General features: G+C 48.6%; 3 protein-coding genes and 1 long non-coding RNA gene across 6 annotated transcripts; 1 reads left to right on the forward strand and 3 right to left on the reverse strand.

The window, feature by feature from the left end:
- Nucleotides 1–861: 861 nt before the first annotated feature.
- On the reverse strand, nt 862–1221 carry LOC118404474 (leucine-rich repeat extensin-like protein 3). The gene has a single exon (XM_035803549.1). The coding sequence runs from the start codon at nt 1219–1221 to the stop codon at nt 862–864; it is 360 nt and encodes a 119-aa protein (XP_035659442.1).
- A 1437-nt stretch (nt 1222–2658) lies between these two features.
- On the reverse strand, nt 2659–3662 carry LOC118404679. The gene is made up of 2 exons (XR_004829791.1): nt 3497–3662; nt 2659–3041 (listed from the first exon to the last, which is right to left on the reverse strand). It is a non-coding gene; the product is annotated as an uncharacterized LOC118404679 (long non-coding RNA).
- A 1595-nt stretch (nt 3663–5257) lies between these two features.
- LOC118404225 (E3 ubiquitin-protein ligase RNF19A-like) lies at nt 5258–15791 on the forward strand. The gene is made up of 10 exons (XM_035803256.1): nt 5258–5447; nt 6713–7388; nt 8143–8475; nt 8739–8901; nt 9724–9832; nt 10475–10636; nt 10940–11132; nt 12654–13515; nt 13555–15071; nt 15160–15791. Exons 2-9 carry the CDS (start codon nt 6841–6843, stop codon nt 14083–14085), a joined length of 2901 nt encoding a protein of 966 aa, XP_035659149.1. The 5' UTR covers nt 5258–5447; nt 6713–6840; the 3' UTR covers nt 14086–15071; nt 15160–15791.
- A 299-nt stretch (nt 15792–16090) lies between these two features.
- On the reverse strand, nt 16091–22331 carry LOC118404226 (ras-related GTP-binding protein C-like). Of its 3 annotated transcripts, none has more exons than XM_035803260.1 (11): nt 22145–22331; nt 21239–21387; nt 20954–21048; nt 20575–20708; nt 20086–20181; nt 19618–19721; nt 18883–18997; nt 18341–18483; nt 17600–17745; nt 16954–17090; nt 16091–16920 (listed from the first exon to the last, which is right to left on the reverse strand). In XM_035803260.1, exons 1-11 carry the CDS (start codon nt 22148–22150, stop codon nt 16900–16902), a joined length of 1146 nt encoding a protein of 381 aa, XP_035659153.1. In that variant the 5' UTR covers nt 22151–22331; the 3' UTR covers nt 16091–16899. The 3 variants fall into 3 exon arrangements, with proteins under 3 accessions (XP_035659153.1, XP_035659152.1, XP_035659150.1); XM_035803259.1 differs by having other exon boundaries at nt 16091–16903; nt 16937–17090; XM_035803257.1 differs by lacking the exon at nt 22145–22331 and adding an exon at nt 21764–21787 and having other exon boundaries at nt 16091–17090.
- Between the last annotated feature and the right edge of the window lie 263 nt (nt 22332–22594).

The raw sequence follows: 22594 nt of genomic DNA on the forward strand, positions 1-22594 counted from the left end.
GGGTATTGTAATCTATCACAATTGCACAAGTTGTATAAAACTTTATGTTTCCTTGAATAAATTTTGAAAATATGTCACTGACTCCTGGTTGTATTTTGTCCTAATGCCATTTTGATTTGATTATATGGATGACGTCCACTGGGCCCCCTAAAACTGATGATAAAAAGTTGGGTTGATGAAAAATGTTTCCTTTATTATCAAGTGATCAAGCAAACAAATGATGAAACACACAGATATACCATGATGTACCAAACAGTAAATCCTTTATTTTTGTCCTCTTATATATTCTTCTTAGACTGTGCCCTATTAAATTTCTAGTATTTTTTATGTATTCAAATCATAAGGCATATGTGAGCTTCTTTTTATATCATAATCAACGTTTCGTTTTTGTTATTTATGTAGTGGGCCCCCTTGGAAATCAACTTCAAACAAGTTGAAGGGGCTACCCACATGTTTTGAGATGAATAAATAAATAAATAAACAGAATGGTCACATTGTCATTTTCTATTTTGGAAACAGACAAAAATGTAATTAATCTGATGAAGTGGGGCAGTGTGGCTGTAAGAGGAGTTACCTAAAATCTGAACTCCCCAACTTTACTGTGGAGAGGTAGTTAGCTGGTGTGTAAGGCTGAAACTGAAGACCTAAGGCAGGTTTGTAGTGCTGAAACTGAAGCCAGCTGAACCAGCACCTTCAGGAAGCTGTGTGGGTGAGGAGGGATGAGGGGCTGCTGACAGATCCCGTACAGATGGGGTACAGGCAGGGGCAGGGACAGGCAGGGGGGTGGGGGCAGGGGGGGCAGGGACAGGGACAGGCAGGGGGGGGGGGTCCAGGGACAGGGAGACAGCTGAACCAGCACCTTCAGGAAGCTGTGTGGGTGACGAGGGATGAGGGGCTGCTGACAGATCCCGTACAGATGGGGTACAGGCAGGGGCAGGGACAGGCAGGGGGGTGGGGGCAGGGGGGGCAGGGACAGGGACAGGCAGGGGGGGGGGGGGTCCAGGGACAGGGAGACAGCTGAACCAGCACCTTCAGGAAGCTGTGTGGGTGACGAGGGATGAGGGGCTGCTGACAGATCCCGTACAGATGGGGGGACAGGCAGGGGTTGGGGAGGGCCAGGCAGGGGGGTGGGGGCAGGGACAGGCAGGGGGGTGGGGGCAGGGACAGGCAGGGGGGTGGGGGCAGGGACAGGCAGGGGTTTGGGAGGGGGTGTTTTAGCATCGCAGGGACGGAAAGGGGGGTGGGTTAAGAGACGGGAAGAGATGGGATATTAAGCAACTGTTCAGTTCTGATCGGTGACACCACACCAGTCTTGCAGCTCCACCATTAGCCATGATATCCCCCCCCCCCCAGCTAAGTGTAAACACCACCTCTAACATCAGTAATAAGTTACACTGGCATCGACACATCATATCAGTGATGAAGGGTAGTTTTACTCATAATCAGGAAAGTTCAGTAATAGTGATTAGTTGAACTAATATCAGGTATAACCGCCCTTCGGCGTAACACACCACCTTTTGTATCTGTATCTATGTAGCCAGTATAACCGCCCTTCCGCGTAACACACCAGCTTCTGTATCTGTATCTACATAGCCGGTATAACCGCTGTTTGGCGTAACACATTAGCTTGAGAAAGTTGCTCAGTTGTATGAGACCAATGGTCCCACCAAACCGGGGACTTCCCATAAATGAATTCTGACATGAGGCGGTTAGTACTATAGTAACTCAGTAAGGCTCCCCTAGTTGGACATGAGGCGGTTAGTACTGTAGTAACTCAGTAAGGCTCTCCTAGTTGGGCATGAGGCGGTTAGTACTGTAGTAACTCAGTAAGGCTCTCCTAGTTGGGCATGAGGCGGTTAGTACTGTAGTAACTCAGTAAGGCTCTCCTAGTTGGACATGAGGCGGTTAGTACTGTAGTAACTCAGTAAGGCTCTCCTAGTTGGGCATGAGGCGGTTAGTACTGTAGTAACTCAGTAAGGCTCTCCTAGTTGGACATGAGGCGGTTAGTACTGTAGTAACTCAGTAAGGCTCTCCTAGTTGGGCATGAGGCGGTTAGTACTGTAGTAACTCAGTAAGGCTCTCCTAGTTGGGCATGAGGCGGTTAGTACTGTAGTAACTCAGTAAGGCTCTCCTAGTTGGACATGAGGCGGTTAGTACTGTAGTAACTCAGTAAGGCTCTCCTAGTTGGGCATGAGGCGGTTAGTACTGTAGTAACTCAGTAAGGCTCTCCTAGTTGGACATGAGGCGGTTAGTACTGTAGTAACTCAGTAAGGCTCTCCTAGTTGGGCATGAGGCGGTTAGTACTGTAGTAACTCAGTAAGGCTCTCCTAGTTGGGCATGAGGCGGTTAGTACTGTAGTAACTCAGTAAGGCTCTCCTAGTTGGACATGAGGCGGTTAGTACTGTAGTAACTCAGTAAGGCTCTCCTAGTTGGGCATGAGGCGGTTAGTACTGTAGTAACTCAGTAAGGCTCTCCCCTAGTTGGACATGAGGCGGTTAGTACTTAAGTAACTTAGTATCAAAGGCTCTGCTAGTTGTAGAAGACTGCCAACATCAGGCGGCAAAGGTTAGGCTCCCCTCACTGTAACAACAACAACAACAACAACTGTAACAAACAACAACAACAACAACTGTAACAACGAAACACTGACATCAGGTGCTCAGTACTATAGTAAGGCTCTCCCACATGTAGTTGTTGTACTTCTAGGAGACTACAACATCAGGGGCAATAGTAAGGTTCAGCAGCCGAACGAGCTACCTGCAAACCCTACACTGCGGGTCAGCCCCGGTGGGAGGGCGGATCTGCACAAAAATGTCTGGCCTCGGATTCCTGGCCCTTCCCTGCCGCTGTCACCGGTCGGGGCTCGCGCTCATATAAGGCAACAATCTGGGCCGGCATCTTACCGGGTTTCGGGCCTGGGGACTGCGGGGATTCCTGCCTCCATTCCCGCCGGTCCCTGCAGACCTGCCCGCTGGCCGCATACCGGCTGCAGGATTCTGGCACAGGCAGGCCGCACTCCGACTGGACAGGCCCGGCTTCGGCTGTCAGGGACGGTTAGGGGTGTCAGACTTACATGGCTCAGCTCGTACATAGGTTATGCAGAGGTGTCTCAGAGACTATGTATGGTTCAGGGCATAGTCATGATAGTGGCATACAACTTTTTCTGTTGTTACAACTTGATGAAGTCTGGCGACAAAATAGTTTCCCCGTGTAACGATTATGAAAAACATTTCAGTCAAGAAAATCAGCAAAAATAGATTAGTTGTTCTCTCAAAAGCAAGTGTGACAGGAATTCTTTGGCCAAACTTTGGACCAAATTGAACAAGTGAACTCGAAACTCCAACTAGCGCGCCAGAGTCAATGTCTGAGGGAAATTTGCCTTCTAAAGACCGATGTCTCTACAATTAGCCCCACTGTTAATTAAGATTAAGTCTTATTTATTCCTTTCACAACACTTCTTAGAGAAGTATGGAGGGAGAGAAACAATTCGACAAACCTGAAATGTCGTCTGTTTTCTTTCTGAAATGACCGCCATTACAAGTTCGCGCGCAAAGGATCATGGGAGCTTTGGTTCAGGATTTGCCCGGGAAATTTGAAATCCAACAATGGCTCCAGTCGTGAGAAGAGATCAACTCTTCTTCGCATGAACACCACTTAGAAAGGTTTCGTATAATATATAAGAATATATAAATCAAACCATATGATATATTGGAAACCACGTCTTGCCTAACGGCTGAATACTGTATTTCCGTTTTGCCCTGTGACGTAGCCACTGGCATGACGTAAGCACCCGCTAGGAGGCGCTGCAGGAGAGTCCTCTCAGAAACATTTCTGAAGGTTAAACATCCAGATAAACAATTATTCAAATTCAATTCAATCGCTACAACTAGAAAGGGTGAGACTTACTTCCGGACGTTTCGAATGACATCCTCCATCACCCTTCACCATCACGCGCTAATCTGTCTGCGGCTCACAAGCGGCCTCTAGCATACATTGAACCAACTGCAGCTACTTTCATACTTTCACTGGCATATGAATTAATGAATATGACACATGTAAACCTAGTACATCCATGCCAAAGACAAACACATGTATTTTCTATCTACTTATGTCATGTCCAGACAACATATCTACGTACTTGCGCCAATACATATGCAATGCTCTAAAAAAAGAGAATATATTGTACAATAGCAGACCTAATCGTTTCACTTGTATATTGCACTATGTCAATTAGCCATATACGTTCACATTCCTCTACTTTATGTAGTTATAGTAATATGTAGTGCCATTGTATAAACCGATCTATTGCCGTTGCCATACATTGCACCATGTACAAATGCCGTGCAATAAAGTTCCTTACTGAAGGCATTTCTCTGCGTCAGTGCTATATAGCCGATGCTTTGCGCTGAACATTTATGAAGCTTTGTGCCGTTACTGGTTGATCCTACAATTCGTTTGGCGGGAAACTACCAGCTGTATAATCCTAGTCGCTAGAGGGCGTTCTTGCGTTGCTCTCTGATCATCATTATCTCTTGGGACCGTCTAAACTACGGCTCATAATGAATGAATAAATGAATGAATGAATGAATGAATGAATGAATGAATGAATGAATGAATGAATGAATGAATGAATGAATGAATGAATGAATGAATGAATGAATGGATGAATGAATGACCTTTATAAGCCCGCTAGGAAACTGCCCCGAAGAAAACAATTCTTCCTTAAAATCAATGAAAGAAAAGAGTCTGTTGTTGACCCGGGTTCCTCCTCGTGAAAAAGGACTTCACACACCCAAGTTTTGTTGCCATGGCAATTGTTTGAACCTTTTTTAAAATCAATTTAAAGCTCAAATCGGCCCGCAAGCCGCTTTTCATTGATCAGGGAAGAGGTAAGGGTAAGACAAAAAAAGTCTTATCAGAGATGCAGTTTACATATTTAAAGTCCTGGCCTATTAAACAAGTCTATGACTGTTACACACATTCTTATCAATGTGACCATTATCCGACGAACCCAGCGGATCCGGATAGAGAAACAACAACAAGTTCTACAGTCATCATTATACACGATATGGTGCAAATACACATACTGCATGGTTCATGTCCGTTCGTCTTGGTCATTTCATAGAATCTTTCGTTTGCTGTAGTCCCCATGCTCTAGTCCAACATATTAGAATTATTTCAATAATTTTATCCGCTTCAAACAGCTTATCACGTGCACTTTCTAGTAGTTTCGCTAGGCGGCACTTGTGTGTGTTCTGTAGCGTGATGCATGCTGGGATAGCTCTGTGACGTCAATGCTGTTTTTTGTTTGCTGGTTAAATCTGCAGTTTTATCGGACCTTCAGCTTTATGGTCTGATTTATCGGGAAAATTCTGGGCCAGGTGAGCCGATACCCGCCTGCCGAGTCCGTCTGGTGTCCGATTACGGACGGATGGTGCAGAAAACAGGTAAGATCGGGTCAGGTTTTGGGTAGGAGGTAGTTTGGGCAGAAAATGTCTGCCGAGCTGCTGACCAGAAAATCTGTCCATCAAAACTGACACCAGTACAGAAAAAGTCAACATAGAATCCCGACTTTGCCGCCTTGTTCCTGTTGCCCGGCGTTTGTGCTCGAGCTGAGGGGGTTTATACCGGGTTCACAGCCTGCTGCAGTCGGGATGGTGTCCGGCGCTGCCGCCCCCCTCCCCCCTAACTTACACTTACAGTAACGCTACAGCAGGGGATATAATTTTCGGCCCGTGTCTGAAGTTGTCAGAACTGTCGGTATTTTTACCGTGGGCGAAACAAGCCGGCCTGGAGTCTGGTTTATAAAGGTAGGGGCAGACTGGCGGGACTGTTTCAAGCCTTGGATAACCTACTGCATACGGTTACCTGATCTCTATATAACCCCTTGCCTGATCATACACAGTACCTGGTGATTACCAGGTGTCTCCGATCGTTGTGAAGAGTTCTGGCAACAGAAAGACTCAAAGAGTTGTGCCACAATTTCCTCAGTTCTACCAAGGCCAGGTGTTCATTAGGTGTACTACAGGAACCAAATACAGCAGTTATGTACAACAATGCTGTCAACACTGGAACCAAATACAGTAGAAGCCGCTTAATAAGTTAATTGCACGGCCTGTTTGCCAGTGAATTTCGTGCAATTATCCGGCTGGTGCAATAATGCGAAGTTATCTAGCTGGACCGCACTGGTTTGGGATTCTGGGTTTCCGGGCAGTTAACAGAAGTGTGCGTTAATCCGATGTGCAATTAACTGGCTTCCGCTGTAGTTAAGTACAACAACGCTGCCAACACTGGCATTAACATACACGAAGCTTGAACAGAATTAGTCTCGCTGATAAGAACTTTCTAAATATATGAAACTTACAACTCTGGTGCCTTCGTCTAACTTTCACAAGTATGTCACTTAAAGTTAAACAAGGTTCTGTTTTATTCTAACCTGACATAGCTTTGCTTGTGAGGTTACTGGCCACAGGATTATTTTGTGGAGTCGAAACTGTGTCGATACTGTGTCACGTGTGTGAGTATACTAGGAGTGTACAAATCAAAATTTCCTAATGTGCAAATGCTTAATAGTTCAGATAGGTGGTGTGGTGTTTCTTTAAGGTCATGTGATAGTGGGTCAGTCTTCCCACAGAAGGGTTGGGTTGGACTTTGCAGTCAACTCATGTTGTTAGTAGAGTTATAAACAGCCTTCCTGTTTTTATACCCACAGGTTTTCACTGATACTGAGTGAGCTTCCCCAGTGAAAGAGAGTGAGCCTTCTTGGTGATACAGAGCGAGTTTTCCATCCAAAGCGAGCCTTCCCCGTCACACTGAGCAAGTTTCCCCCGTGCGGCCGTCATGTCGTTCCCAGAGACAGACTCGAACTCCTGCAGTTCGGCGTCGCTCAGCCTGCCCGGAACCGTCCGCCCGACGCGCAAACAGTCGCGATTCTCCTTCCGACACATCTTCTCCCGAACCCGCGGCTCCAAGTCCCGCCGCCACAACAAAGGTCGCGACCTGGAGGGCGTAACCATGGCAATATCCTCGGTGTCGGCACAGACCTCTCTGGGTTCCACCACGGGAATCCAGCTAACGAGTGGGGCGGGCGGAGACAAGGCGACAGAATGCCCGCTGTGCTGCACGGAGTACCCGCCCGCGAACTTTCCCGACATCGCCACGTGCCCGCACCGCTCCTGCATCGACTGTCTGCGGCAGTACCTCCGCATCGAGATCACCGAGAGCCGCGTCAACATCTCCTGTCCGGAGTGCTCCGAGCGCTTCCACCCCACCGACATGCAGAGGATTCTGGGAGACCGCGGCCTGATGGATAAATACGAGGAGTTCATGCTGCGCCGGTGCCTGGTGTTGGACCCGGACTCAAGATGGTGCCCTGCACCGGACTGTGGGTAGGTATAACAGCTTAGTTACAGTTACACATGTCTTACACACAACCGGACTCTCGATGGTGCCCTGCACCCGACTGTGGGTAGGTATAACAGCTTACTGATGTCTTACTAACGTCTTACTAATGTCTTACACACAACCCTGATGGGTACCTGAGGAGATCATGCTGCTAACTAGTGTCTTACTAATGTCTTACACACAACTGGATTCACGGTGGTGCCCTGCACCCGACTGTGGGTAGGTATAACAGCTTACTGATGTCTTACTAACATTTTACTAACAATATAACATATAACATCTTACACACAACCGGACTCACGATGGTGCCCTGCACCCGACTGTGGGTAGGTATAACAGCTTACTGATGTCTTACATGGCTAACGAATGTCTTACTGATGCCTTACATGGCTAATAACGTCTTACTAATGTCTTACACACAACTGGACTCAGGGTGGTGCCCTGCACCCCACTGTGGGTAGGTATAACAGCTTACTGATGTCTTACTGGGCTAACTAACATCTTACTGATTGTTTTACACACAACCCTGATGGGTACCTGAGGAGTTCATGCTGCGCCGGTGCCTCACAAGCTGCGGGAGGGCTGTGAGAGTTGCTGTTGTTGTTTATTGTTGTTGTTTATTGTTTACAGCTATGCTGTGATTGCCAGCGGCTGTGCGAGCTGCCCTAAGCTGCAGTGCCTGCGGGAGGGCTGTGTTGTTTATTGTTGTTGTTTATTGTTGTTGTTTATTGTTTACAGCTATGCTGTGATAGCCAGCGGCTGTGCGAGCTGCCCTAAGTTACAGTGCCTGCGTGAGGGCTGTGGCACGTATTTCTGCTACCACTGCAAGGCTGAGTGGCACCCGAACCAGACGTGCGACATGGCGCGGCAGCAGAGAACCAACCAGCTGCGCTCGTCCTCCGTCAGCTACTCGCAGGTCTCCGCCGCGGACGACATCAAGCCCTGCCCGCGGTGCGGAGCCTACATCGTCAAGATGGACGACGGGTCCTGCAATCACATGACCTGCGCCGTGTGCGGGGCCGAGTTCTGCTGGCTCTGCATGAAGGAGATCTCCGACCTCCACTACCTAAGGTCAGTCACCTTTCACCTCCGACCTCCACTACCTAAGGTCAGTCACCTTTCACCTCCGACCTCCACTAACTAAGGTCAGTCACCTCTCACCCCTGACCTGCACTACCTAAGATCAGTCACCTCTCACCTCCGACCTCCACTACCTAAGGTCAGTCACCTCTCACCTCCGACCTCCATTAAGGTCTAGGGGAAGAAGCCCTGGAGTAGGAAGAAGAAGATCCTGTGTCGTTGTTGTTGTTTATTGTTTGTTTGTTTGTTTACAGCCCGTCAGGCTGCACGTTCTGGGGGAAGAAGCCCTGGAGCAGGAAGAAGAAGATCCTGTGGCAGCTGGGCACCCTCGTCGGGGCGCCGGTCGGAATCGCTCTGATTGCTTCCATCTCGCTTCCTGCTATGATCATCGGGATTCCGGTCTACATGGGCAGGAAGGTTAGTAACAAATCCTAACCCCCAATCATAGCCTCAACTCCCAACCCTTATCCTAACCTTAAGGGGGCACACACCAGTTTATTTGGGGGTTCAAATGGAGGCGGCACACCCTCAAGTCTAGCGACCATCTCTTCCAGGGAATTATCCTGAAGCAAAATAACTGTATATGGGGTGAGAGGATATACCTTCAGCTACAAGACCACTGAGTTTCGATCCTTCAACTTCTCTAATTTTGAAAAATTATAGGGAAAAAACATTATTTTCATGTCAAAAATGATGCACAAAATCGGGCATTTTCGCATTGGATAAAAGAGATGAAGAAGATTTTTCCGGCAAGCACGACTGATACTGCCAGAAAGAGGAAAATCTAAAGACTAATCCAGCCAATTATAAAGAAAATTCTAGTACTACAGTTTTTTTAATCATCCACGGCGCGCGGCATTGCAACTTCGCTTGACACAGCGCTTCAGAGGTAAATCTAGGTCACGGGCCTCTTTACATTCAGGCGTAGGGATATCGCGGAAGCAACGCGCGGACCAAAACACAATTTGCACCAAAAACACACCATTTCCTACGCTTTTCAGCCATGTAACCGTTTAATGTCATTTCGCAGGAAATAATGAGAAATGTCAACTCAAACATGGGCCCTCGGAAGCCTTTCGTCACTTTTTGGTCGCGGACTACCACGGACCCCGGTCGCGGAAGAACTGGTGTGTGCACCGTTAATCTATAACATAGCCGCCCCACTACCCAACCACCCGTCATGATCATCTTCATCCCAGTGTACATGGACAACTTGCTCTTTTGTTTTTCCCTCTGCAGATCCATAACAAGTATGAGAACCTGCCTCCACACCGACGCCACCTGGCTGTCACGGGGGGAGTTTCATTATCCATCCTGGTGGCACCTGTACTGGCAGCACTCACTGTTGGTAAGTTGGGGGTACAGCAGTGGGATTAAAACAGTAGTGTGCAGAAGTGTTAAGGTGGGATTAAAACCCTTCTCTGTCAGGAATCATCATGCTAGCGTACGTGTACGGCATGGTCCCGATCTTGCTGTGTTGTCATGGCTACCACGTTGCCATAGTTACCATGTTTTCTGCCTGTTCCCCAGGAATCGGGGTTCCCATCATGCTAGCGTACGTGTACGTCATGTTGTCATGGTTACCATGTTGCCATAGTTACCATGTTTTCTGCCCGCAGGTATTGGGGTTCCCATTATGCTAGCATACGTTTACGGTGTGTTGTCATGGCTACCACGTTGCCATAGTTACCATGTGTTCTGCCTGTTCCCCAGGAATCGGGGTCCCCATCATGCTAGCGTACGTGTACGGTGTGTTGTCATGGTTACCATGTTGCCATAGTTACCATGTGTTCTGCTTGTTCCCCAGGAATCGGGGTCCCCATCATGCTGGCGTACGTGTACGGCGTGTTGTCATGGCTACCACGTTGCCATAGTTACCATGTGTTCTGCTTGTTCCCCAGGAATCGGGGTCCCCATCATGCTGGCGTACGTGTACGTCATGTTGTCATGGCTACCACGTTGCCATAGTTACCATGTGTTCTGCCCGCAGGTATTGGAGTCCCCATCATGTTGGCGTACGTGTACGGTGTGGTCCCGATCTCGCTGTGCCGGAGCGGCGGCTGCGGTGTGAGAACCACACAGAAGGGCGGAGTTCGCTTCGAGTTCGATGATGACAACGAGGCGACTGTTGGGGCGGCCGGAACGATGGCAGGTGGGTCTCCATAGCAACGGGTTTGCTCATGTGGGGGTAATATTGATCTTGTGTCAATAACATGATTCCTGCATTAATAACCTGGGTTGTGTGTTTATAACGTGGGTTGTGTGTTTATAACGTGGGTTGTGTGTTTATAATGTGGGTTGGGTGTTTATAGTGTGGGTTTTTTGTTTATAGTGTGGGTTTTGTGTTTATAACGTGGGTTGTGTGTTTATAGCGTGGGTTGTGTGTTCATGGCGCGGGTTTTGTGTTTATAACGTGGGTTGTGTGTTTATAACGTGGGTTGTGTGTTTATAACAGGTGAGAACATGAGTATCGGCCCCGGGAAGGAGGGGAACCCGAGTATCGGGGAGGGCAGTCTGCTGAGCGCGAGCAGTAGCCAGGTGGAGCGGCTCGGCGTACTGCGGGACTCCGTCAGCGATCGGGACTCCGCAAGTACCATGGCCATCGCGGGGAGCCTGGCCGGGAGTACCGGGGCTACCACTGCACACAGGTCAGTACCATAGTCAGTACCGGGGCTACCACTGCACACAGGTCAGTACCATAGTCAGTACCGGGGCTACCACTGTACACAGGTCAGTACCATAGTCAGTACCGGGGCTACCACTGCACACAGGTCAGTACCATAGTCAGTACCGGGGCTACTACTGCACACAGGTCAGTACCATAGTCAGTACCGTGGCTACCACTGCACACAGGTCAGTACCATAGTCAGTACCAGGGCTACCACTGCACACAGGTCAGTACAGTAGTCAGTACCGGGGCTACCACTGCACACAGGTCAGTACCATAGTCAGTACCGGGGCTACCACTGCACACAGGTCAGTACCATAGTCAGTACTGTGGCTACCACTGCACACAGGTCAGTACCATAGTCAGTACCGGGGCTACCACTGCACACAGGTCAGTACCATAGTCAGTACCGGGGCTACCACTGCACACAGGTCAGTACCATAGTCAGTACCGTGGCTACCACTGTACACAGGTCAGTACCATAGTCAGTACCGGGGCTACCACTGCACACAGGTCAGTACCATAGTCAGTACCGGGGCTACCACTGCACACAGGTCAGTACCATAGTCAGTACCGGGGCTACCACTGCACACAGGTCAGTACCATAGTCAGTACCGGGGCTACCTCTGCACACAGGTCAGTACCATAGTCAGTACCGGGGCTACCTCTGCACACAGGTCAGTACCATAGTCAGTACCGGGGCTACCACTGCACACAGGTCAGTACCATAGTCAGTACCGGGGTTACCACAGCACACAGGTCAGTACCGGGGCTACCACTGCACACAGGTCAGTACCGGGGCTACCACTGCACACAGGTCAGTACCATAGTCAGTACCGTGGCTACCACTGCACACAGGTCAGTACCGGGGCTACCACTGCACGCAGGTCAGTACCATAGTCAGTACCGGGGCTACCACTGCACACAGGTCAGTACCATAGTCAGTACTGTGGCTACCACTGCACACAGGTCAGTACCATAGTCAGTACCGGGGCTACCACTGCACACAGGTCAGTACCATAGTCAGTACCGGGGCTACCACTGCACACAGGTCAGTACCGTAGTCAGTACCGGGGCTACCACTGCACACAGGTCAGTACCATAGTCAGTACTGGGGCTACCACTGCACACAGGTCAGTACCATAGATAGTACCGGGGTTACTATTCACATAGGTCAATACCGTAGTCAGTACCAGGGTTTGTTCTGTAACCCAACCACAGCCAAGTCGTAGACTGTTTTACTGCAAAACAATCTCATCAGAATTTCAGCTCCCCACGCATCCGCTGTCTGTCCAAACTATTTTACTTGGACTGAGTTTCAGCAAAGAGGAAGCCCACATATACATTGTTTTTGGTGACAGTTGCACCTAAATCAAATGTAAATTTTGAAGAAGAGATCTGCTACATTTTGGACAGGTATGTGCAGTCAGGTACTGAATTCATACAGCAGTGTTGCCATGGTTACCAAGTTGCCATAGTAACTGTTAATTGTTTATTGCAGGCTGGAGGTCCAAGCAGATGTGCAGAGGAAGCGGTGCAGTGTGAGCAGCGAGTCGCCCTCGGCCAGTCTGGGAGACAACGCCAGCACCGTGGCCATGGCAGGCTCGCTGCTGAACGGGATCGGAGCATCCTCCTACACACTGGGCGGGGCTGTTGCCGGGGCAACCATCCTGCCGCTGGAGGGTACCCCTGACCTGGGCGGGGCTGTTACCGGGGTAACAGTGGACCTGGCTGAGAAACAGAAGTCGCGGCACAGCAGCGGCGGCAGCAGCCTGGACAACCTGCAGCCTGCCGGGCAGGACAACCTCGCAGCCTCGTGCCGCGCAACCAAGGGCAGCAAGCGGGGCTCCCACAGGCGCAGCAAGGTCAGAGTTCACGAGGACAAGGGCAGAGGTCAGGAGGACAAGGGCAGAGGTCAGGACGACAAGGTTAGGATTCAGGAGGTCAAAATTCAGGAGGACAAGGATGGAGAGAGAAGAGTCTGGAGCAGGGAGGAGTCGGACCGGAGAGTTTGGACCCGTGACAGCAGCGATCCCAGCGCCCGGGCCTGGGGCCGTGATAGCAGTGACACTGGGGGTAGAGCCTGGGGCCGGGACAGCTGTGGCAGCTCCTGCCCCTCCCCCTCTATCAGCCTCTGCAGCACCACAGACTCCCACTGCAGCAGGACAGACTCACACTACTCCGAGGGCAGTCTGGCCATGTCTGCTCACACAGACACCTCCAGCAGAGGGTCTGCTGCTGCCATGTCTGCTCACACGGACACATCCAGCAGAGGGTCCGCTGCTCACACGGACACCTCCAGCAGAGGGTCTGCTGCTGCCATGTCTGCTCACACGGACACCTCCAGCAGAGGGTCTGCTGCTGCCATGTCTGCTCATATGGACACCAAAGGGTCTGCTGCACACACAGACACCTCCAGCAGAGGGTCTGCTGCGGCCATGTCTGCTCACACAGATACCAGAGGGTCTGCTGCTCATACCAGAGCGTCTGCAAAACTTGACTCATCAAGCCACAGCATTAGTTCTGCAACATCAGCCAAGACAGACACTTCTAGCTGTACTACTGCTGCAGGAATGTCAGACAAAATGGACGCCTCTAGCCAGTCTTCAGATGCTGACACCATGTCAGCAAAGACTTCTGGGTCCGGGGTGCCCTCTCATGGCGACCAGTCGACTCGAGGCTCGGGAGTTGCGTGCAGTCGAAGCATTTCCCCGCTAACAGAAGTGGAAAACGACCGCCCGGATGTCCTAAGTCCTGCGCCCGCCCGCATCGTGTCTTTTCCCTCGGAGACGCAGTCGCTAGGTCACATTGTGGAGGAGAGGGAAGTTGGCGGTGGGGAGGGGGGCTGTGGGGAGGGGGGCAGCAGGAGATGCCACAGCATGGAGGAGCCAAGCCCTGTCCACATGGCCAGACATCAGCACAGCTCTCTATAGGACTGTTTACATAGAACAGACTGAACTATAGAGCAACAGATTGAACTATAGAACAGATTGAACTATAGAACAACAGATTGAACTATAGAACAACAGATTGAACTATAGAACAACAGATTGAACTATAGAACAACAGATTAAACTATATGATAACACATTTAACTATAAACCAATGGAGTTTCCTATAGAACTAGAGTTTACAGGAAGACCACTAAGAATGACAGTTGTGTATGAAAGGAGAGTCTAGAGTTATCTGTAGAACAGCAAAGTTGCAGAATGACATAATTTACTTTCAATGGTCAGTGTAAAACAATTCACATTGTTTGATTCACGTGGCATATGTTGCGGCGAATGGAAGATTTTATAAAGCTGCATTGTAAAACAGTATACTTAACTGTAGAGCAGTGGGGTTCACTGTAAACTGTAGAGCAGTGGGGTTCACTGTAAACTGTAGAGCAGTGGGGTTCACTGTAAACTGTAGAACAGTGGGGTTCACTGTAAACTGTGCAAATCTCAAAGTGAAGATGTTCTGTGAAGTTTTGTGAACCAGCAGTGCATTGTGGGAACTGGTGACATTGTTGCATTGACCTGGCTGCCATCACCAGTGGCAGCCACTTGCCGGAACGTTGCCATAGCAACAGTTTCTATGTAGAACAGCTGTTGCCTTCTAGGTCTCACTCTGTTGCCAAGGACATGCACCAGTATATAGAACAGCTGTTGTCAAGGACACTATGAAGTATATTTGTTCAATGTTCTTGTTTTTGCCCAGTGGCTGGTTGTGCCAGACTTGCCCAGTGGGTGGATGTAATTTGTGTAAGTTGTAGTTTTGAGTATGGACTGAGGAAGACCACACGGCAGCTGCCAGTAGCAGATAGTCTTGCTCAAACTGTCTGTGCTCTGCCCAACAGCAGAGTTAGAGAGGTGATGCGTAGGGGCTAAGTCGGTGAGCTAATTTACAAATGTAGGTGACCACGGAACCAGCAGAGGTGACCACGGAACCAGCCAGCAGAGGTGACCACGGAACCAGCAGAGGTGACCACTGAACCAGCATAGGTGACCACGGAACCAGCAGAGGTGACCACTGAACCAGCAGAGGTGACCACTGAACCAGCAGAGGTGACCACTGAACCAGCAGAGGTGACCACTGAACCAGCAGAGGTGACCACTGAACCAGCCAGCAGAGGTGACCACTGAACCAGCAGAGGTGACCTCTGAACCAGCAGAGGTGACCTCTGAACCAGCAGAGGTGACCACGGAACCAGCAGAGGTGACCTCTGAACCAGCAGAGGTGACCACTGAACCAGCAGAGGTGACCACGGAACCAGCAGAGGTGACCACGGAACCAGCAGAGGTGACCACGGAACCAGCAGAGGTGACCACGGAACCAGCAGAGGTGTAACCTCTGAAGCAGTGCAAGTGACCTGTTTTGAAGGTCAATCCATGCTGTGATGAAATGTGATCCAACAGAGGCAGTTTTAAATTTCTCCTGTTGGCCAGAGGAAGAAAACTGCAGGATGAGACCATGTGTTGTGTAACGGCTCACTTTAGATGTAGAGATTACTATTTTGTGTTCTGGCCTTCCCAAATGCTGCAACATGAACATTTTGGTCTCAGACCAAATTCATTTTGGTCCAGTATGAATCCATATTTTACCAAATAGTACCACGATGTAAGGAAATTAAAGTAAATAAAGTTATGTTTTTTCAGTTCTTGTTTTCACAAGTCAGTTCTTGGGAGCATGTTGTATGAATGAATGAATTTTAATCTTGTATCTTGCATGATGACCATCCCATAATAGAACCCAAGACCATCAAAATTAAACATTACAATAAATAAGGTTAGAACAAATGTAGCCTTTACAGAAACAGAATTCCAGTGCTACATGTGTGATGACCAGTGCTACATGTGTGATGACCAGTGCTACATGTGTGATGACCAGTGCTACATGTGTGATGACCAGTTGCACTAAACAGGAGTAAAAGTGGAATCATTGACAAAGATAAGATTAGAGTACAATGGAGTAATGTAACTTTATTAACAGAAGTACAAACTGTACAGCAATACACATAACCATACTGTTGATTATAATTTGGCAAAAGCACAAATTTGTACACTTCCTACAGCATTACTGTACTGCTGCCCATTTTCTGTCCAACTGTACAATATTCACCACGCTTCATATCTATTAGTCCACAAAGTCCCGTAAGTATCTGATTTATCCCCCCTATAACAACATCAAATCTCAGCTGAAAACAAAATAGATCCAACAATTTGCCAACCATGATATTCATTTTGCCATGCATTTCTTACATACAGCTTTTCTTTGTTTTACCATAGGTGAAACGAATGTATTATCATATATATTCATAAACATAATTTATATAGTACTAGCTTTAATATTATTACAAATGTTATTGGGTCCAGTGATGCAACTAAATTCTGAAATCCAGTAAACTACAGATCTGGATCCAGCTGCTTTGATTAACTACAGATCTGGATCCAGTTGCTGGGATTCACAACATGTCAGGATCCCGTCAGCTGCAGGGATTAACTACACATCAGGATCCCACCAGCTGCAGGGATTAACTACAGATCTGGATCCAGCTGCAGGGATTACAGATCTGGATCCAGTTGCTGGGATTCACAACATGTCAGGATCCCGTCAGCTGCAGGGATTAACTACACATCTGGATCCCACCAGTTACTGTGGGAGTAACTACAGATCCAGGATCCCTTCAGCTGCTAAGATCAGATCAGCTTGGGTCCAGCTATTCCCCCAGTTTCTATCAGCTCGGATCCAACGATGCTGCCAGATTAGATCGGCTTGGATCCGACTTTGGCGCGGGTTTAGATCGGCTTGGATCCGACGATGCCGTTGGCGGCCGGCGCCTCCAGAGACCCGGATGAAGACTGCAGGTTAGAGGTCAAGTTCTGAGCCTTGCACCTGACCTCGAACACCTCCTGGATGGCCTGCCGAAAGCAGTGGAAGTTGTAGTCGATGATGCCTGCGCAACAAACAAACAAACATGTAAATCTGCACAACAAACAAACAAACATGTAAACCTGCGCAAGAAACAACAACAAACATTCAGACCTGCAAAACAAACACTTTTATCTGCAACAAACAAGTCTAAAAAGCAAAAACAAGGCAAGTTGAGGAAGCCTGCAGTCTGTAATGCCTGTACAACAAAAAACAAACAAGGAACATGTAAGGGTGTGTGAGTGTGTGTGCGCATATATGTGTGTGTGCATGCATGTATGTGTGTGTGTGCGTGCATGTGTGTGTGTGAGGATGTGTGTGTGTGTGCGTGTATGTATGTGCATGTGTGAGGATGTGTATGTGCGTGTGTGTGTGTGAGGATGTGTGTGTGCATGTGTGAGATGTGTGTGTACGTGCGTGTGTGTGTCCTCACCTTGTCTGTCAAAGTTGTCCTCCCTGAGGATGCACACCAGCACCGAACCTGTGTCAGGATGCGTGTGTGTGTGTGTGTGGATGTGTGTGTGTGTGTGTTACCTTGTCTATCAAAGTTGTCCTCCCTGAGGATGCACACCAGCGCCAGGAACCTGTTGACCTCCCGCAGATACAGGATTGTCGCGTTGTTCAGCTTGATGATGGACGACGACTCTTTGTCATAGCAGCTCCCCTCCCCGTCCTTCAGCCTGTAAACAAACAAACAAACAAACAAACATGGGTACAACATATAGCACACGCACACACACATAGCAGCTCCCCTCCCCATCCTTCAGTCATACATGGGCACAACATATAACATAGATACAGGAGACTCACCCATAGATACAGGACACTCATCCATAGATACAGGAGACTCACCCATAGATACAGGAGACCCACCCATAGATACAGGAGACTCACCCATAGATACAGGAGACTTACCCATAGATACAGCAGACTCACCCATAGATACAGGAGACTCACCCATAGATACAGGAGACTCACCCATAGATACAGGAGACCCACCCATAGATACAGCAGACTCACCCATAGATACAGGAGACTCACCCATAGATACAGGAGACCCACCCATAGACTCACCCATAGCTACAGGAGACTCACCCATAGATACAGGAGACTCACCCATAGATACAGGAGACCCACCCATAGACTCACCCATAGCTACAGGAGACTCACCCATAGATACAGGAGACTCACCCATAGATACAGGAGACTCACCCATAGATACAGGAGACTCACCCATAGATACAGGACACTCACCCATAGATACAGGAGACTCACCCATAGATACAGGAGACGTCGATGACCACATCGATCATGTCGCAGCAGAGCTCGTAGGACTGCATGTCGACCGGCGAGCTGTCGGTGGCGATGTAGATTTTACTCACAACATCGAACAGGAATGCCTTCTCGATACCGGAGTTCTGCAGACAACAGCAAGTTCATAAATGGTCGGCAGTTCAGTTGTTGAGGCAACAATGTAAGAAATGGCAACATTAATGGATATTTGTGTGTGTGAGAGTGTGTGTGTGAGAGTGTGTATGTGCATGTTTGTGAGTGTGCACCCACCGAGATGAGAATGTTGAGAAAATTCTCCATGGTTGGCAGTGTGTGTGTATGTGTGTTTATGTGAGAGTGTGTGTATATGTGTGTGTGTGTGTTTGTATGAGTGTACATGTGTGTGTGTATGTACATGTTTGTAGGTGTATGTGCGTGTATGTGAGTGTGTGTGAGTGTCTGTGTGTGTGTATGTGTGAGTATGTGCACGTGTGTGTATGTGAGTGTGCACATGTTTGTGAGTATGTACGTGTAATTGTACCCACCGAGATGAGAATGTTGAGAAGATTCTCCAAGGTCGGCAGCTGGGGGATGAGTTTCTGGACGACCTTGCTGAATGCCTCGAAGATGGAGTGGTCGTAAATACTGGTCAGGTAGAAACTGTAAACAAACAAACAAACAAATAACGGTAAACATTGGTCAGAACTGTAAATATCTGGTCAGGAAGTTCAGAGTGCCCAAAAAGTGCTTACATCACCACATGGGTGTGTACATCACCACATGGGTGTTTCTATACCCCAGATGTGCTTACATCACCCCACATAGTGTTCTGTACATCAGTCTTCAAAAGAGCTGACATCAAAACAAAACCACTGTTTTTGTCAATCAAACAGCAGTGTTAAACATAGGGTAGGATATAAGTCTGAGTTTAGCATTGGGCTTACTGGTTCCCACCTGAGGTGACTCAGACTACCCCTGGGGATACTCGCTATGGGTGAGAGTGAGAGTGTCAGAGTAACAGTGAGAGTGAGAGTTTTGTAAAGCCCACCTGAGGTGGATGGCCTCCGACCCTGCATCAGGTTGAGAGTGTGAATGAGAGTGAGCGAAAGAGAGAGTGAGCGAGAGTGAGAGAAAAGCCCACCTGAGGTGAATGGCCTCCAGCCCTGCACCTGGACAGACTGCCGCTACAACTACTCACTATGGGTGAGAGTGAAAGTGAGTGAGGGTGAAAGTGAGTGAGAGTGAAAGTGAAAGTGAGTGAGAGTGAAAGTAAAGCCCACCTGAGGTGAATGGCCTCCAGCCCTGCGTCTGCCAGGTCATCGTTGGCTCTCTGGTGGATGTCTCGCTGCGTCTCGATCTTATGGTCGTCTGACAAACCATCAACGTCTCGATCTTATGGTCGTCTGACAAACCATCAACCTGGGGATGTACATGGGTCAAGGTCATTGTCAGACAACCTGGGGACGTACAGGAGTCAAGGTCATTGTAACACAACCTGGGGACATACCGGGGTCAAGGTCATTGTCACACAACCTGGGGACATACCGGGGTCAAGGTCATTATCACACAACCTGGGGACATACAGGGGTCAAGGTCATCATAACACAAGTCAGGAAGGACAAAATGAGAAGAAGGCAGAACTTTTTGAATGCTGCACCAGATAACAACAATTGGAACTCACCACATCAATTTACAGATGGACTTACCAACCTTACCCAAACTGACCTTGAAGCCTGAACAAAACTGACCTTGTGGATGAAAACTTCAAACTTGATGTTAGGGTTGACCTTGTACGCCCTTGACACGGTCATGTGCAGCTTGGCAAGGGCCTCCATGTAGTCATCCTGGGTAGGAGAAAACATGGTGAGGGCAGGGTTAGGGGTAACAGAAATAAACATGTAGTCATCCTGGGTACAATAAGACATGGTGAGGGCAGGGTTAGGGGTAACACACATACACACCTGTAACTATATAGTCATGGTGAGGGCAGGGTTAGGAACAACACAAATAAACATGTAGTCATCCTGGGTACAATAAGGCATGTGGTCAGGGCCAGGAACGAAGGGGTCACATTTAACATGGCATTAATGACTTGTGCTGACAACTTGTCTTTGTACAGTAGAACTACTCTGTTGTGCAATTAGCTGCTGGGTCATTTTGTATAGGAGCTGAAACAGGAACATGTAAGTCTCACCTGGGCAGGTAATATAAACCTCACCTGGGTAAGTAAATCTCACCTGGGCATCGATGACGAAGATGAGAGCTCCGCAGCCCCCAAAGATCATCTCGGAGTCAAAGGTCGGGTCGAAGAAGTCGATCTGGCCGGGAAAGTCCCAGATTTGGAACTGCACAAACGAGCTGTTGGAGATGTCTGCAGGGAGATACACACAAATAAACAAACAAACAAACAAACAAGCATTACGTCACAGTGTCTGCAGGGGAAATACAACAAATGAAGAAACAAGCACTACATCACAGTGTTTGCAGGGGAGATACACACATCACATCATTATTAGTAACACTGCTTTTACGTACTATCCTTTTTTTTAGTTATCTTGTTGGTACATTGTTACATAACGTCTAACTCTTGTTGGTTCACCAAGTGCTTTTACGTACCGTCCTTCACAATCTTGTTGGTGCTCTCCAGAAACAGGGTTTCGTTCGGCGACATCTTATGGAACACGACCTTCTGGATAGAGGACTTCCCGCTTCTGTGGGGTCAGATCAGGTCAGGTCACATTAGTTCACAGTTCAAAGATCATCTTCAAAGAGCTCTTCTGTTACAAACAAACAAACACAAACCTTTTCACACCATGATTCGCGGCTTGTTCTCTGCAGAAGGGGACTGATCCCCCTATCCTGGTAACAAACAAACGAACAAACAAACAAACAAACACAAACCTTCTCAGCCCCATCAGAAGGATTCGAGGCTTGTTCTCTGCAGAAGGTGACCGGTCCTCTGTATCCTGCTCGTCTGGTCCGTACCCAAAATCCTTTGGAAACGAGCCGACGACTCCGTAACTCCCAAAGTTCTCGTCATCATCGTAGGACTGAAAGGGCAGAAAACAACTTCTGGTTACAGTAGAGCAGAAAACATGTCAACTTCTGGTTACACTTGACCTTACATTACAGTAGAAAAGGTACAGAGTATTTCCAACACCCCCCTCCCCAACCTGCGATCTATTTCGGCGATGACTCAAGTTACGCAGAAAGGCAGAGTAGTGCTCGGACCTAACGGCACACCAACAGCTAAGTAACAGCGTATTTCAGCTGTTTCAGCTAACTTGGTACTAAGGAGTAAGGTGCAGTATGACTATGAGTAAGTATATCCGCCCCCCTCCCCACCCTAAGTTACGACAGAAAGGCACAGCAGAGCAGACTAGCCCTTGACTCAGTCACACCAGCACAGCTAACCAAGCCCGGTACCGCCATGGCTGTCCGTCTGTGGGAACTTGTTCTAGTATATCCGCCCCCCTCCCCACCATAAGTTACGACAGAAAGAGAGCACTAGTACTGAGTATCTCCGGACTCAGTCACACCAGTAAAGCTAACCAAGCCCCGTACCGCCATGGCTGTCCGTCTGTGGGAACTTGTTCTAGTATATCCGCCCCACTAGTACTGAGTATCTCCGGACTCAGTCACACCAGCAAAGCTAACCAAGCCCCGTACCGCCATGGCTGTCCGTCTGTGGGAACTTGTACTAGTATATCCGCCCCCCTCCCCACCCTAAGTTACGACAGAAAGAGAGCACTAGTACTGAGTATCTCCGGACTCAGTCACACCAGTAAAGCTAACCAAGCCCCGTACCGCCATGGCTGTCCGTCTGTGTGAGCTCCTGGGTTCAGCTCAGCTCACAGGGCGGAAAACTTCATCAGACTCCACAAGAAATTTTCTCAGTTCCGCAGAGAAAGTCGCCGTCATGTGATGAACCTGCGGAGGTCACCGGAACTGCAGCCTGACCCGGAAATACTAACCGCTTCCGTAAGTATTGTGGGATAGCATCAGGTCCGTCACACAAAGATTTGCAGGTGCGACATTTTTTGTTGATAAAAACTGATTTTTGCCTCACATTTGTCGTACCGAACAGAAGGGAGGTTCTGTAGTGAGCCTTTCTGTACTTCGCACGAGTTAGGCCGGCTTCTGGTGGCGGGAAGTTGTGTATGAGCGAGGGTGCTTGGGAGCGAGGGTTGGGGAGGGGGGCAAATTATTTTGTATGGAAAACGTGTGATCATTACTTTCTTTTTAGTAATTCTACAC

The sequence above is a fragment of the Branchiostoma floridae genome, chromosome 17 (genome assembly GCF_000003815.2).
Source record: "Branchiostoma floridae strain S238N-H82 chromosome 17, Bfl_VNyyK, whole genome shotgun sequence".
Taxonomy (NCBI): domain Eukaryota; kingdom Metazoa; phylum Chordata; class Leptocardii; order Amphioxiformes; family Branchiostomatidae; genus Branchiostoma; species Branchiostoma floridae.